A 16,996-nucleotide genomic window follows, 5' to 3' on the forward strand; every position below is an offset into this window, starting at 1 on the left:
AGAAAAAACACCTTTAATGAGGAATCTTTGATTTTGATATAAATATGGATGGTGTTCTTTCATTGTAAAACAGTGAAGTCAAAATACTGCCAGCTGGTCTAATGTCTGGCCTAGTACTACACCTTGTCACCAGGGGGAACTCTTAACAGTCTATGTCCGGTGAATCAAGAACTCCCCTTATAATTGCCTATTTTGGAGTATATATTAATTCTTGAATGATAGCTTACTTGAGCAGAAACTGAGATCCAATATTTATGAATCGTTAGGTCATGACATTTCACAAATCAATCATTACAAACAATGTCTCATAATTATAATCTGTACATTTGCTTCACTCTGTTGTATACTCATTATTTTGTTGTCTTTAGCCGCTCTGTGAAACTGACTCTACAATATGAAATCACAAATGGTTTACTGAATGTAAGTTCAGCATTAATTCTCTCTTTTCAAAATGGTAGTTTTATGTTTTTTTGCAGTAAACATAATCATCCTATTCAAAAAGCATTACATCACACAAGTCTTCCCAGCTACATTGTGTCAGTCATGTCCTGTAAACCGTACTCCAGTGGGTGATGTACGTGTCCACCCATTTGCCTTCATGCCAATAAAAAGGCAGGGTCTGTATATCTCCTGACATATCCCACTGCAGGTGAGTACAGGACATGATCACAGGTGAGATACTACAGGCAGAAGGGAAGTGAATTATTCCACACCATTTGTTGTAAGAGATCAAATGTATGTTTTTCTATTTTACAGCTGGACATTTTCCCTTCATAGATTTACAGAAGAAGCTCCAGTAACAACATCAGAATAGTGTAGAATTATGTCCACAAATGCATCTTCTGTAGTGTTACTCACACTGGAATCACTGGGTTTATCTAATGTATCTATGTATCCTGCTTTTCTGCTTGGGACTTTAACATACCTGTTTATTATGTTATGTAACTTGTTGGTATTATTGGCTATAGTTCATAGTAAAAAGCTTCAGAAGCCCATGTTTATCCTGCTCCTTAACCTGCCCATCAGTGACATGGTGGGTGCTACAGCGTTCTTCCCTCATATTATGCTCAGCATCGTGACACAGAACAGACTCATCTCACACCCTGCATGTGTCATACAGGCTTTCCTCATTCATGTGTACGGTACAGGGAACTTATTAATCCTGACTGCCATGGCTTATGACAGATACATCGCTATATGTTGTCCTTTAAGGTATAACACCATCATGAGTCCAAATAACCTGATCAAAATCCTTGTAATAATTTGGTTACTTAATCTGTCATTGATGGGCACACTCATTGCAATGCTCTCACGCTTTAAACTCTGCAGGACTCATATTGTAGATTTGTACTGTAACAACCCGTCTCTCTTAAAGCTGGTCTGTGGGGACACCAGAGTAAACAACTACTTTGGATTATTCACCATAGCCATAATCCAAGGCGGGCCACTAGTGGTAATATTGTACACTTATGGACAGATTCTGCGTACATGTGTTATGAACAGTCAACCTGACGCCAGGAGGAAAGCCATTCAGACATGTGGCACGCATTTAGTGGTTTGTTTAATCCTAGAAATCAATACTTTCGTGACTCTCATTGCTCACCGCATCGATAGTGTGTCACCTTTCATGAGAAGGGCTCTCGGTGTGTCAGTTTTAGTTTTTCCCCCATTTTTCGACCCGATTATTTACGGACTGAAAACAGCAGAACTCAAAGAGAGCATTAAAATGCTCCTAAGAAGAAACATAGGAGCAACAAAGCCTTTTTAGTTATTACTGTAGGATATAACATTTTAAGTTATTGTAAGAACATTTACTGTTAATTTTCAAATGTCTAAATAGGTTCAGTTCATGATGAATGATTTAATCCTTTCACATTTGTTGTTGTGACGACCTGATGTGTGATTACATATTTTGTAATTGTTGTCACACCTCAAGTCCACATTTAAATCAAAGTGTTCTCAACAGCATCACCAAACTTTAAAAAAGATCATATGATTATTTCAGCTTCTCTTAATACATGATAAAAAATATATCCTTAATAAACATAAACTTAAATGAATGTGGGACTGTTTTTGTATTTTAACCCCAAGGTGGACAAATCATTTAAGGTTATTCCATTCATATAGTGACTGCTGTAAATAAAAGACAATTAAAATATGGATCTTTATCTGACTTTACAAGAAATAAAAAGAGTGAATATATTCTGATGTTTGAATGTACTATGTTTTTTTAATTTGTACCTATACTTGTTGTTCAAGGGAACTTTTGGAGGATATGTTTGATATCCTTAACAATTAAATAAACTTTAACTTATAAATGAATAAATTGTATATGATGAAAATGTATAAAAAAATTGTTTGCTGCAATATTTTCTTAAATATGAGCAATGTCGAACAGATGTTGAAATAAACTAAGAATGTTAAGTAATGCATCAGTTTGCATATAATTATCTTCATCAGTGTCTTTAACAACAGAATCTCATCAAAGTCAGTAGCATGTCTGACGTTGCTGAGACATTTTCTGTGCTTTAATTATGAACAGGGATTAAAGATTGAACCGAATAAACATACAGATATATAAATAAACTCTGTAAAAAGAAAGGAGTTTGATTCAGATCAAAACAATTTCACAACCTTAATCACTTTTTTGATGATTTTTCACGGCAGGACTATGTGGTCACTTTTGCAGGTTTAAGAATATCTGAGCACTTTTAAATACTTTTAAGTTATCTGCTAAAAGAGTGTTAGACCAGTGTAAAAACATGAAAATACATAAATCACTGTTAAAAAGTTGGAACTTCATGTCAGAGTGCTTTGTGTTTAAATTTTGGCACTTTTATGACCTCTCAGCAGCTCTCCTTTTTCATGACATGTTCTGATACAAGCGAACACATCTATGACAAGACACCTCTCTCTTCAAGACAAGGTTTTATACTGTACACACCATAACTGAGTCTGTTCAGAACTCTGCTGGGTCCAACCTCAATTGTTCAACTGTACAACTTTGAAAATGTGCCATCCTCTGGCATCAGTTCTCATTTGGTCTTCTGCGTATATTCTCTGCACTGAGGAGCTGACCCAAAGGAAATGGGTACAATTCAAGCTTTCTGCAACTATGAGCACAACAGGTGTCAAAGTGGGTGTTAGGCAAACATCCTCGAATGTCATCTCTCTGTCTCTCTTCCTCTCTGCTGTTCTCCAATATGTGAACACACACTGATGCCCTGGCTTTTGGGTTCCCTGCTCTCTCTACAGCACTTCTCAACCAGGTACATGTCCCATAAGAAGAGGATGCAGAATCACATAAGTTTGCAGTCACCAGATTTTGAGCTTCTTGCCCTGAACTTGCTCAATAAAACTTAATTCAATATACTTTACTGATCCATCATTTAAATCAATAAAGCACTAAGTGCTGGTTTATGTTGATTTTATAATAAATTTTTCTCTGGATTACATTTAAGATTTGTATTCTCTTATTTTTCTCTTTATTTCATTGTTTTTTTATTTTACCATTTTAAGTTTGGGTTTTTTTATTCAAAATATTTTGGGGGTATTTCTGCTTTTATTAGATGGGACGGCCAAAGAGAGACAATGAATGTGTGGAGTAGAGTGTGAGGGATAATATGCAGCACAGGGTTGTGGCCAGGAGTCAAGCCTGCAACAGGTGCAATGAGGACTTACAGCCCCTGTATATGGAGTGTACCCCATAACCGCTACCATAGCCCCCTACCTTGAGTTTTAACTCTTTTATACTACATCTATTGTTTTCATATTATTATTTAATGATAGATGTTGCTCTAACATATATATATTTTTTACCTAATGCATGCATTGAGGAGTGAGGGGTATCACATTATTTATATTGCTTTACCTGATTCTCTGCAGCACTTTGTGTTACATTAATGTTGAATAAAAAGTGCTATAACAAATACAGTCTAAATAATTGATTGATTTTATTGCAAAGATATCACATTGAGCATTTCTTATAATAAATATGTGAGTCATCTACATCTGTTATGTTTTCAAAATGAGTGCATTTTTAATTTCAGACATTAATAAGTACTACTAATGTTTCTCAAAGGTGCAGTGTGTAGGATTTAACGGCATTTGGAAGAACAGATTTTGTAGAAATGGAATGTAATATTTATAAATATGTTTTAAGTAGTGTATGATCATAATTATCATAAATCACAGAAGCCACCAGAGTGTTTCAGTCTGGAATCTGACAGTTGCATACAATTATTATCCCTTTTCTACACACTGTACCTTTAAGGTGTAGCTTAGAGTGAAACACACAATATGTAAAGCATTACCTCTCCTGCAATGAGTCGGTCTATGCAGCTCCTGACTACTTCAGACAGTACAGTAAAGTCAAGTTTGGATTATTTGCCCTGATAATAACAAACTGATTCAAAATTCTTCAATACCGTGATTAAACTTTGTCCATGTCAGTGTAAGGCTGGTGGTGGGTTGAAGAACATATTCTATGTTATTCCAAATCCCCTTGTGAGCCAGTCTTTTAGTCATTGTCAAAACAAAATGATGATCAACATGAACTATTATTCTCCTGGGAGCTACCTGATTGAACATCACTATCACATCACTGATCACTAGGGTCACTCCTATAAAGCTGCAGAACCCTCTGAACGTCTTCCCAGTTAGTCTTTGACTGGTTTGTGGCTTTGTTTCTCCTTGTTTGTGCAATATATTTTTGGCTTGTATGTAAATGCATTTCCTGTTCTGTTTTTCCTCTTAGTGCATTTTATTCCTGAAGTTTTGGTCAGACTGATAATCCAGAACTCTAAAACCTGCTATTTCTATTAGTACACTTTGTGATAAAGTGTGTGTGGAGTAAAGATACGTGTACACAAAGTGAAGTTGTGTGGAGGAATTAGGCTTTAATTTGGTAAGTTCTGTCTTGAATTTAAATTCAAATGTGATTTCTATAGTTTTTTCATCATGCATTTGCATTCTGTATTTTATCCTCTCACTTCCTTGCTAAAAAGAAGCTTTGTTTGAAATGCTTTTGTATTCCATGAAGACATTTTTGATTCTTTTTCAGCTTTTTTAGAGATGAAAATGAACGTGTACAACACCTCCTCAGTTTTGGTGTTGAACAGCTACAATTTCTCCTCTGAAGTTGTCTTTCCTGCTTTCCTCTTTGCAACTCTGAGCTACATGATCATCCTTTTCTGTAACCTCATCCTGATCCTCACCATCATACTGAACAAATCTCTGCACCACCCCATGAATCTGATCCTGCTGAACCTCCCGGTCCATGACCTGATTGGGGCGTCAGCTTTCTTCCCACAGATCATTAAGGAGATACTGACAGACAGCAGGACGATGCAATACTCCACCTGTGTGGCTCAGGCTTTTTTTATCCACATCTATGCAGGAGGGTCGGTGTTCACTCTGACTGCCATGGCGTATGATCGTTACATAGCCATATGCTGTCCTCTGAAATACAACACAGTAATGACTAATGCTCACATCATGAGACTGATCACATTTGTGTGGGCGAGTAATTTAGTCACCATGGGTGTGCTTTTTATTCTGCTTTTACGTCTCCCTCGCTGTCGATCTGAACTCACACAGCCCTACTGTGACAACCCCAGTCTGCTGTCTCTGGTCTGTGCCAACACGACCATCAACAACATCTACGGGCTGGTTGTAGTGGCAGTCTCACAGGTGATAGCTAACGGGATGATTCTGTACACATATCTGCAGATCCTCATTGCATGTTTCAGGTCCAATCGTTCAGACACAAAAGCTAAAGCTCTGCAGACGTGTGCTACACACCTGACTGTTTTCCTCCTACTGGAGTGTCTGGGTCTCTTCACCATCATATCATACAGGTTAGGAAGCATTTCACCACACTTGAGGAGGTTTTTAGGGATGTCCACATTGATTTTTCCTCCAACTTTGAATCCAATCATCTATGGACTGAGAACCAAAGAAATCAGAGAAAAAATTATGCACTTCTTCAAGAACAAAATCCTCCCATCTTGATATATTAATGGTTTCTTTGTACAGAAAGACTAAAGTTTTTCATCAGAAAATGTTGTTTTTCCTGCTACTTCATGTTCACATTCTTTGTTTCTAACTCATTTTCCAGTCACCAAAAGCAAATGTCCCTTTCCTATTTTTAAATGATACATGTGGTAACTAGTAAGTACTCAGAAGACTATTCTTTGACCAATTTTATATAATTATCACACGATCACACTCAAAATTCACCTCCAATTTTTAAGCACCTAAGTTTTGAATTGCTCTACAACCACTACATTTTATGTTTCCTCTTGAGCTGTTAAAACTATGTCCACTGTGTTTTCAAGTCATGTGCTTCAGAGAAAGGGTTTAGAGCTCTGTCTGCAGCTGATGCTTCAAAACGGGGATTTTCTCTCATTCAATCAAGAGGTGCATATTGTGATCGGTTGAACTCAAAATCAGGCAGCTGTTGTACATTTTTAATGTTTTTTAAAATTGTTTTTATTCTTTTTACTTCATGTAATATATTTGCAGCTTTACATGTGAATCTAGAGTCCAATCAAAGTGTAAATGTATGTAAATACGTACATAAATATACATAATTCTAATAAATGATGTATGTAAATGATTTCAGAATGCAGAAAGAATGTTTCAGAAAGTAAAGTCTAGCCCTTCTCTACTATGAATAATGCCTGGATGTAACTTCAATAAAACTGATATGACTTGATTTACCGTGTTTAAATTTGAAACTCTCACAAAGTTTAGTGACTGTCAGTGTTTGAAAAGAGGCGTTGATAAATGTGTCTAACATGCAAAAGAAAAGATAAGTCTTCCTACAACCTGATATTCATGTATCGGACAGAAGATGTTAAACTTACTGAAGAAAGGATTTCATGATCTGATTCAGTCTATAACCTAGGTGGTGTCAGTTTTCCACAAACCTTCATATCACATGAAAAACCCTCCTTCATATAACAGTGCATTAACAACTTTAACACAGCAGAGGGTGCCAACAGTACACAATGAACTTCAGTCATACCAGCAAGGCAGAAGAAAGCACAGGATGCTCCTGTCATGCTGCATGAACATTTTTCGGTTTGAGAGATCTGCTGCCCTCTTGTGTCTTTTGAGGTTGTTTTAAAGGGTCAGTTCTCATGGAAGTCAAAACTCAAAAAGGAGACATTTACCTAAGGGTAGTCGGAGTGGACCAGGCATTAAAATGAGGCATGAAAAGAATAATCCTAGAGATCTTAAGGATGAAAAACATGGAAAGGAATTTTTACCTCGGCAGAAGATATTACTGTAACATCAAATTAAACCTGTGCTGTTAATTTGATGGCTCCTGCTGAAATGATGAGGATAAATCATCTTATCATTGTTTCTCTTTGTTGACGTTCTCTTCTGAATATATTTCTGAATACATTTTTATTTTAGGAGCTCAGTGTATTCACACAAAAGCAGATGTAAAGGGAGAAAAATAGTCCATTAATTGTATTTATTAACATAGGCAATAAAGCTGATAGATCAATAAGACTCATATCTTCCTTTAAATTTAACAAGCAGGCCTCTGTATAACTCAGACCGTTCTGTGAGAGAGTTTACTTGCAGTTTAACCCAAAAGTAATCTTTCATGAATGGACTGGCATTATAAGTATTAATACCCTCTTTTGTTTTAAGTTAAAAGATTAAAAAAAAGAATGCCCATCTTCATTGAGAGCATCCTCAATGTGAAAATAGACGCATATTTAAAAGTAAAGCAATCATTTCTCCATTGTAAAATCAATTTGAATATGACTTCATACATCATGAATAGCATCAATACATTTTCAAAAAATTCAATTTACCCATTTAAAACCTTTGAATTCTTGTAAAGGTCCATGAGCATGTACACACCATGTCGCCACACTGTGGTGCAATGTGATATTACACCTTACTCTACAATCTACAGTCATGGCCAAAAGTTTTGAGAATGACACAAATATTACATTTTCACAAAGTCTGCTGCTTCAGGGTTTTTAGGTGTTTTTGTCAGATGTTTCTATGGTATATGAAATACCATTAGAAGCATTTCATAAGTATCAAAAGCTTTTATTGAGAATTACACAGAATTCATGCAATAAGTCAATATTTGCAGTGTTGACCCTTCTTTTTCAAGACCTCTGCAATTCTCCCTGGCATGCTGTCAATCAACTTTTGGACCAAATCCTGACTGATGGCAGTCCATTCTTGCATAATCAATGCTTGGAGTTTGTCAGAATTTGTGGGTTTTTGATTGTCCACCCGCCTCTTGAGGATTGACCACAAGTTCTCAATGGAATTAAGATCTGGGGAGTTTCCTGGCCAAGGGCCCAAAATCTTAATGTTTTGTTCCCCGAGCCATTTTGTTCTGACTTTTGCTTTATGGCAAGGTGCTCCATCATGAAGATTGTGAGAGAGCCCACTCCCTTGACCGAAAAGCAACCCCACACATGAATGGTCTCAGGATGCTTCACTGTTGGCAAGAGACAGGACTGATGGTAGCTCTGACCTCGTCTTCTCCGAACAAGCCTTCCTCCAGATGCCCCAAACAATCGGAAAGGGGATTCATCAGAGAACATGACTTTACCCCAGTCCTCAGCAGTCCAGTCCCTGTACCTTCTGCAGAATATCAGTCTGTCCCTGATGTTTTTACTGGAGAGAAGTGGCTTCTTTGCTGCCCTCCTTGACACCAGGCCTTCCTCCAAAAGTCTTGGCCTCACTGTGCGTGCAGATGCACTCACACCTGCCTGCTGCCATTCCTGAGCAAGCTCTGCACTGGTGGTGGCCCGATCCCGCAGCTGTAACACCTTCAGGAGACGGTCCTGGCGCTTGCTGGACTTTCTTGGGCGCCCTGGAGCCTGTTTGGCAACAATTGAACCTCTCTCCTTGAAGTTCTTGATAATTCGATAGACGGTTGACTGAGGTTCAATCTTACTGGCTGCTATAAACTTCCCTGTTAGGCCCTTTTTGTGCAATGCAATGATGGCTGCACGTGTTTCCTTGCAGGTAACCATGGCTAACAGATGAGGAACAATGGTGTCATGCACCATCTTCCTTTTAAAGTGTCCAGTCACTCAATCATGACAGATTGATCGCCAGCCTTGTCCTCATCAACACCCACACCTGTGTTAATGTGTGTGACACCTGTGTGTCATTGAAATTATGTTAGCTGGTCCTTTTGTGGCAGGGCTGAAATGCAGTGGAAATGTGTTTTTGGTGATAAAGTTCATTTTCAAGGCAAAGAGGGACTTTGCAATTAATTGCAGTTGAGCTGATCACTCCTCATAACATTCTGGAGTATATGCAAATTGCCATTATAAAAACTGAAACAGCAGACTTTGTGAAAATTAATAGTTGTGTCATTCTCAAAACTTTTGGCCATGACTGTACACTCTAGTATTTCAGTTCTTGATTATAACAGACATAATCATGGTCTCTATTTGACTATCAACAGCAACACTACAGATATTTATACAGGAGAGAAAAAAGTCATCTGGAAATGTATGAATGAATGGGCCTGATTTGAGTGACACTGGATGAAACATTACTGCAGGGCCTTCGTGTTAGTGACCATTTGAATGAACTATTAATGAATCATGTGTTCATTATTGGTTCAAAGCATTTTCTTGTAAAAGACGAATAAGGTTTAATGAAAGAATAATCAGTTCAGGACTGCTATTAGAGTCAAGTTGATGCTTTATGTTATGATCCTTAAAACAGTGCTGGTCAATTATTGTTCCTGCTTTCAATTCTGTTTCTGCAAAAAGTTTAATTATCCGTTAAAAACTTTAAAGTGTACTGTGAATAATTATTAAACAAATAATATATATATACTCAATAAAGCAACACAAAAGCATGGAAGAGAACAATGAAAGTGATAGTTATGCAAATATAAACAATTACTGAAAGAAACAAAGGTTTTATTATCAGTCCACAAACTGTTATCTGTCATAAAGGTAAAATATACTCTTCATAGACCTTTAACCCTCCTGTTATGTTCGTTTCTTAGGGACAGCAATAATGTTCATGGGTCAACTTGACCCGGGGCATGTTCAATTATCCAGAAGTGTCAGAACTAAAAAAAATCCCAATAAACAATTTTTAATCTCATTATTAACTCCATTACTAACCATTTAAATCAATATTTAGGGCAATGGTGTTCTTAAATCCCCACAGATCATGGTTCAATGAGGATAACTCACTTGTTTTTTTTATTAAAATTCATTTTAAAGCTTTTTTTTATGTATATTTGAAAGACCTAAATATAAACTGTTTACTTCTGCTGCTCATTTTGTATAGCTCTGACAGAGCGTGTATTATGTGTAGATGCAGAGTATAATGTTGGTAGGACTCCCATGCAGAGAGTCTCTATATGTTTTTCCCCTCCCCTGCTGTAGTGATGGGAAGTTCGGCTCTTTTCAGAGAGCCGGCTCTTTTGACTCGGTTCCCCTTTTGACTCCTGAACGGCTCTTAATTTAGGATCTTTTGTAGCCGTATATTTTACCTTAACTTTGCAAAAACTAATGGTTTGTGTGTTGAAATCCCTTTTACGTAGTGTTTTAATGAAAGCCTTATAACTGCCCGATTTTGTACATTTATTCTGTTACAAACCCATTCTTACTTTTGTTTAGTATTATAATCAAACTTTTTTATTGCACAATTTAACAAAAAACAGAACCAGAACCAAACTCAAGCAAACAGAACCAGAACCAACTCAAGCAAACAGAACCAGAACCAAACTCAAGCAAACAGAACTAGAACCAATCTCAAGCTAACAGAACCAGAACCAAACTCAGGCAAACAGAACCAGAACCAAACTCAAGCAAACAGAACTATAACCAAACTCAAGCAAACAGAACCAGAACCAATCTCAAGCTAACAGAACCAGAACCAAGTCAAGCAAACAGAACCAGAACCAAACTGATGTACGGCATTCAAAATGCTTTTTACTCTCAACTGGGAAACAGAACTGATTTAGATTCAATGTTCATGGTGTTTATCAGGATGTGATTACATCACTGTGAGCATCCATCAGAAAATCTCCTCTCCCTCTGAACTTTGTAACCAAGTGATGCATGACAATCCCTGTGTTTTGGTTACCAGCACTTGGTTACTGTTTCTTTCATGAGCTCAGCTCATTAGATTAATGACTCTGTTGTTTACACAGTGTTGAAGGAAAGTTGTGTCCCTCTCGGCTCTCAGGAGTGATTTCTCCTCAGCACTTAGCTCTGGTAATGAACCTCAGAGGGTTTAGTGACGGGATGTCATAAGCAGCTACTGTTTTGTTTTGGAACATTACATACATTGACTGACAAGTGAGTAAGACAAACACAATCAGTGAGTGTCATAGCTTTGGATTTCAGTCAGGCTGATTATCTTGCATTTTTTTAAAAAAATCTCCTCAAGTTTGATGTAGAATCAAAAAGAACTCCAAGGTGAGCTTCACAATTCTCAAATTGAGCCAAAACAAAATAAATGTTAGTCTATTAAAAAGGTAAAATCTGCCATCACACTTGTCCCGAGTTTTTAGTCTGAAAATAAATAAGCAATGTATAAATAAACTGCTGCAATAGCAGCGATTTTTCTCACTTTCCACTTTGGCAACTTTTTTTCACATTTAGGAAGTTAATGTAAAATGATCAGGATGCTTCAAGGCAACTTCTTCAATTGTTTGATTGGAGTTGTGACTATAGCCATCTTACGGCCCTTTTCCACTACACAGTTCCAGCCCTACTCGACTCTACTCGGCTCTCCTCGACTCATCTACTCGGTTTGGGTTTCTTTTCCACCAGCCCCAGTACCGACTCACAGTGGGCGGGGTTGTCATAAACACAGCTGCGCAAGACTGCGTTCATGTCATTTTGAACACAACACAAACAACAATCACAAACAATGGAGGACATGGAGGAAATGGTGTACTTGCTGCTCGGTCTGTGGCTTTTTTGTCGCAGGCCTAGTGAGAGAGGAAAGCAAAAGAAGAGCAAATGAGTACTGATGTGGTTTTTTAAAAATGGCGGGTTTGATTCCTGTGTTGGGCGTCGCGCTCATGACTCTTCAGTATCGGCTCAGCTCGCTTGGAACCAGAGCACAGCAGGTACGAAAAGCTGGTATCTGACACGAGGTACCGTGCCCGTGGAAACACAACACAAACCGAGTAGAGTCGAGTCAAGTTGAGAAGAGTAGGGCTAAGACGGGCCGGTGGAAAAGGGCCATAAGAAAAAACAGCCGGCATTGAGCAAAATGGGATTAGAGAATCTGTGGGTACAAAATGTCAAATTGGTCTGCAGAGTGTAGCTAACATTAGCAGAGCTAGCATTACCAGCCTCTGTCCTCCCTGCAGGTGAATGTCCACCTGTTTGTGCTGGCTAAACATTGCTTCAGTAATATTAACCAGACACAGCCTACAGAATAGAGCTATTCTTGAATCTCATGGAATGAAGCAGACCCTGGTAAGCAGCTGTGGTTTCCTCTTCAAATCTCAGACAATGATGAGGCCTGACTCTGTATTGTGGTCTGACCCATCAAAGCATCTACCCATACTTCAACTCACTGTATCATGAGATGTAAAGATGGAGAAAGCTTGAAGGAAAGCAAAAGAGCTCAGACTTGGAGCTTATAGACAGGTGCCAAGGAAGATACTGGAGAGCCAAGAGCTGGTCTGTGAAGGTTGTGTCAGGCTTGTCATCACTTTGAGTAGCGTACATGGCACTCAGTATCCCAGAAAAGAGCCATATCCAACACCAAAGACGTAGAAAAAAAAAGCCACTAGATCACTCCGTTCCTTAAAGTCTACAGTCCTGACCTGCTGGCCCTCAGTAATCATTGGATGTATATACTAATAACTGTTTCTCATTGACATGTATGATTCTGACTGAAGGGTCTTGACAAAAGTCTTGAACAGTTGTAAGTCTTTCTGAGGAAAAATTGTGATAACAGTCAAATCATTCTGCTTTTTGCAAACAGTAACAGACAATTTAGAAAATCCAGTCGACTACCATGTAATAATAATAATTATAATAACACATTTTATTTTGGGCACCTTTCAGATCACCCAAGGTCACCTTACACATAATAAAAACATTCATCATTGAAACATCATAAAAACAAAAAAAAAGTAATAAATAAAAAATAAAAACTAGTGAAGTGCAGTCCAGTTAGAGTGAATATGCCAGTTTGAACAGGTGAGTTTTGAGTTGGGATTTGAATGATGTTATGGAGTCTGACTGTCTTATGTGTGGGGGGAGGGAGTTCCAGAGTCTGGGTGCTGAGCAGTTGAAGGCTCGGGCACTCATGGTACTGAGGCGTGAGGGTGGAATTGTTGATAGTCCAGCAGAGGTTGAGCAGAGGGAGTGGGAGGGAGTGTATTCATGAAGGTCATCCAATCTATATTTTTTTAACTAAACGACTGATCACATATGCATTAAAATATTTTTTAACTAACATATTAAACCCCCCAACTCAAGAAATATCACGTAAATGCCTCCTGTAAAGGTAATTTACAATCAATTAATATTGTGTTCGGCTCAAGAGTTTACCATAGAAAAAGTTTGGTGAGCGACGTGTTTTTTTAAGATGATACTTAGAAGGAAACTCACAAATGAGTTCCAAGAGGACGCTACTAACGGTCTCATGTCAGTAACCGTCTCAGGTGTGTGATTAAATTGTGCATCTATGAGTGAAGACCTCTGTGTGTTTTTATTCCTTGGTGAATTCTCATTTCAAAACAGTCTTATGTAATGTTGGTTCAAAAGAACAGCAGGACTTTCTCCAGATATCCCAAAGACTTTTTCACACGTCCCTTCTTTTCAGGGAAAAGTTTCTTCTTACTCTTTTTGGGAACACCATTTCTTAAATATGTTGTTCAGACAAAGTTAAGTTTCATACATTTTAGAGATTTTTAAGCAAGCTAAATTTGGTGGCAAGCCGTTTCTGGTCGCCTCATTGTGACTGTACATCAAACAGTCATGGTGTTGTAATGCAGTATAGCACAGCCTTAACTATGACCCTTCAATAAAAGTAAAGACATTGACCACTGAGTATATTTTGTGTGTCCATAGTAGCATTAGACCAAGGTAAAAGTCTAACATGAGTTCTGTTAATGCACAGAGAAAACTCTCATACCATGACATGTGTGATGCAGTCTGTGCCCCAGCAGTATGCAAGTCCTAAAGCCTCGCTGGCAACAGAATTGTTGTAGAATAGAATAGAATGTACTTTATTCATCCCCAAAGGAGGAAAGTCAGGTGTCTGGCAGATATATAAAAATCATATAAAACAAGTAATTCAGGTGTCTGTCAGCTCATCCCCCATTGGCTAGAGAGTTATGAAGCCTAATGGCTGCAGGGATGAACAATTTTCTGTTTCTCTCAGTCCTGCAGCGCAGAGAGATGAACTGTCCACTGCCGCTGTTTCTCTGGTCCACAAAGAAGTTGTGAAGTGGATGATCTGTGTAAATTAGAATGGCCTCTAGCTTATTCTGTGTGCATCTCTCCACCACAGCCTCCAGTGAGTCCAACCATGGTTCCAATCACAGTGCCAGCTTTTTTGTACATGCTGGTAAGGGCTGTACTGATTCTGACCTTCCTGAGAATCCTCCACATTAGCCCTTTTTACTTGGCATGGTCAAGACAGGACTGTTACTTTTCCATCAAAGTATGTCATGGAGGTAGGGAGCGACGTCGTTTTGCCACTCAGCAGGTAATGGAGGTAGTAAAAGAGACGGTGAAAACGGTTGCTGTGAACGTCTGAGCCAGCTGGATGAAAAAAACATTTGTTCGTGTCTGAGTGTATGTGAGGCTATCACCGTTTGTCTACAAGTCTATCTGGTGTGCTTCTTTAATGCCATTTCACCGTGTGTAAAAATCACACATTCAGAAATCATAATTTGCAGTTGTAGGGTTAAATTGAAAAATTCAAAGACAGTGAAAGCAGAACTCCTTTACCGCACTGCGATGGTGTCTTAACATTAAAATAGACTATTTAAATGGAGTATACAGTCTTATAGGTAATACTTCAATCATGAATGATTTTATAAAATAATCTCCCTATTGATCAAGTGTATCAAAATTAATGAAAATCTCCCACCACACAGCCTTAACAATCACAACTCTTTTTCTTAAAGGTGATATATTACGCTCTTTTTCATGAAAATATATTGGTCTAAGAGGTCCCCAAAACATGTCTTTATCCTCAAAAAAACACTTTGAAATCAGATTTTGGTCTGCCTGTAAACCCCTCTTTTTCAGCCCTGCTCAGAACAGGCTGTTTTCTGTGTCCGTGCCTTTAAATGAGAAGGAGCTCTCTGAACATGCCCCCTCAGGAAGTGGATGCGGCCTCAGCTGTCCAGCACGTTGATCTAATGTTTACATGTTGGCTGAATATACACGGCTGCTCACAGACCTGCGTTACTTCAACCCTCTGAATGTGATCCAGAATCTGATCCTGACGGAGAGGCGCCTGCAGCAGGACCCTTCTGAACGATTGGTCACTGATTCTGTGTCTCTTGTTGTTTTATTTATCAGTATGTCGACGTGTGTCTTGGTACACAGCGACAAACATGTAGCTACGTGGCTATGCTAACTAGCGCTAGCACTTATCCATGATAAATAAAAATCATCCACTAGATCTTCAAATCTGCAGACGTGGGGAGTAAAACCGACCTCTACCAGAAAGGCAGCAGGACCTTTCTGAACGATTGGTAACAGATTCTGTGTTTCTTGTTGTTTTATTTGTCAGTATGTCGACGTGTGTCTTGGTACACAGCTACAGCTACAACATGTAGCTATGTGGCTATGCTAACTAGCGCTAGCACTTTTCCATGACGCATAAAAATCATCCACTAGATCTTCAAATCTGCAGATGTGGGGAGTAAAACCGACCTTTGTGTTTATTAAGACAGCCTACAACTAGCATGCCTCCCTCCTAAGCTCCTTGTTAGCACACGTGTGCAGGTAATGAAAAATGGAGGAGGGGTTGAGTTGTATTTTATACAGTCTATGGGCTGAACAAGCTCCGCGCTCTGACTTCCGTTACAGGCCGGATGTTGTTATGACCATAGACTGTGAAAAATATGGACGTAGTATCCGTGACGTCACCCATCTGTTTCTGAAGAGCTGTTTTGAGACCAATCGGCTGCGGCAGCCATATTGCTTCTGTCGAGCCAGTGTGACGTAAAGAGGCGGGCTTTTAGCCTCCTAGCCAACCGCTGCAGTGTTCCCACAGGCAGCTGTGCCTCTCATTGAAAGACTGGTAATCTCAATATCTTTGAAATTGCCGAATTAGAAAAAAATTCAGCCCCTTTACAGTGAGAGGACGTCGAGAAATTAGCTATTCAGACTTCCGCATTGACTCATATTTTTAGACCGGAGGTTGCCGCTTGGTTATGACATATGAAAAACACTGAAAACTGAAGCGGCTCGTTTCAGCACACATTTACAGAAAGGTGGAGAAATCAGAACAGGGGCAGAATGGATTTTCTTCATTTTCAGGGGGTTTGTAGACATGCCAGGGATGCGTATTTAAGGTAGAGAACCATTAAAAAGTCAATTTTGCATGATAGGTCACCTTTAATACCACATTCACCACCAATCATACAGTGTACTAGTGTTGCTGAAAATCTATCTTCTCACCTTTTCACATGCTTTGTGCTGAGAGACCCCCATTAGACCCTGTGGACGCCACACTCTTTCCCTAGTATCAATTTATTCTCACCCTGGGATCTTGCTCAGGTTTCAGTGAACTCCTGTGGGTTTATTATTAGCATCCATTAGCATTATTAAATTAGTAGTTCCTCTGTTTAGCAACCGTGAGATTAGAAGTCTTCACATTGCCTAGTCTGTTCAGTGTCACCTCTGATTAATTGATAATAAATTACTAATTTATTGTCCATGAAGTGAGATACCAATTCAGACAGAAAAAGACATTTTGTAAAAACAGGCAAAATTCAGAGTTTTAATGTTGGAATCAAATAGTAACACACAACTAATAA

General features: G+C 38.6%; 3 protein-coding genes across 3 annotated transcripts in view; 2 read left to right on the top strand and 1 right to left on the bottom strand.

The window, feature by feature from the left end:
* Positions 1-16,996, bottom strand: part of LOC117825985 (olfactory receptor 13H1-like) — a 41,157-nt gene that overhangs the window by 8,668 nt on the left and 15,493 nt on the right. The window lies entirely within an intron of this gene.
* On the top strand, positions 824-1,768 carry LOC117825690 (putative gustatory receptor clone PTE01). Its single transcript, XM_034701609.1, has one exon. It carries the CDS (start codon positions 824-826, stop codon positions 1,766-1,768), a length of 945 nt encoding a protein of 314 aa, XP_034557500.1.
* LOC117825986 (olfactory receptor 52E4-like) lies at positions 5,080-6,012 on the top strand. The gene has a single exon (XM_034702006.1). It carries the CDS (start codon positions 5,080-5,082, stop codon positions 6,010-6,012), a length of 933 nt encoding a protein of 310 aa, XP_034557897.1.

This window comes from Notolabrus celidotus, chromosome 14 (genome assembly GCF_009762535.1).
Source record: "Notolabrus celidotus isolate fNotCel1 chromosome 14, fNotCel1.pri, whole genome shotgun sequence".
Taxonomy (NCBI): domain Eukaryota; kingdom Metazoa; phylum Chordata; class Actinopteri; order Labriformes; family Labridae; genus Notolabrus; species Notolabrus celidotus.

What these genes read in the sequence shown, in the direction of transcription:
- LOC117825690 (XM_034701609.1), top strand. Translation starts at nt 824, where the DNA reads ATGTCCACAAATGCATCTTCTGTAGTGTTACTCACACTGGAATCACTG.
- LOC117825986 (XM_034702006.1), top strand. Translation starts at nt 5,080, where the DNA reads ATGAACGTGTACAACACCTCCTCAGTTTTGGTGTTGAACAGCTACAAT.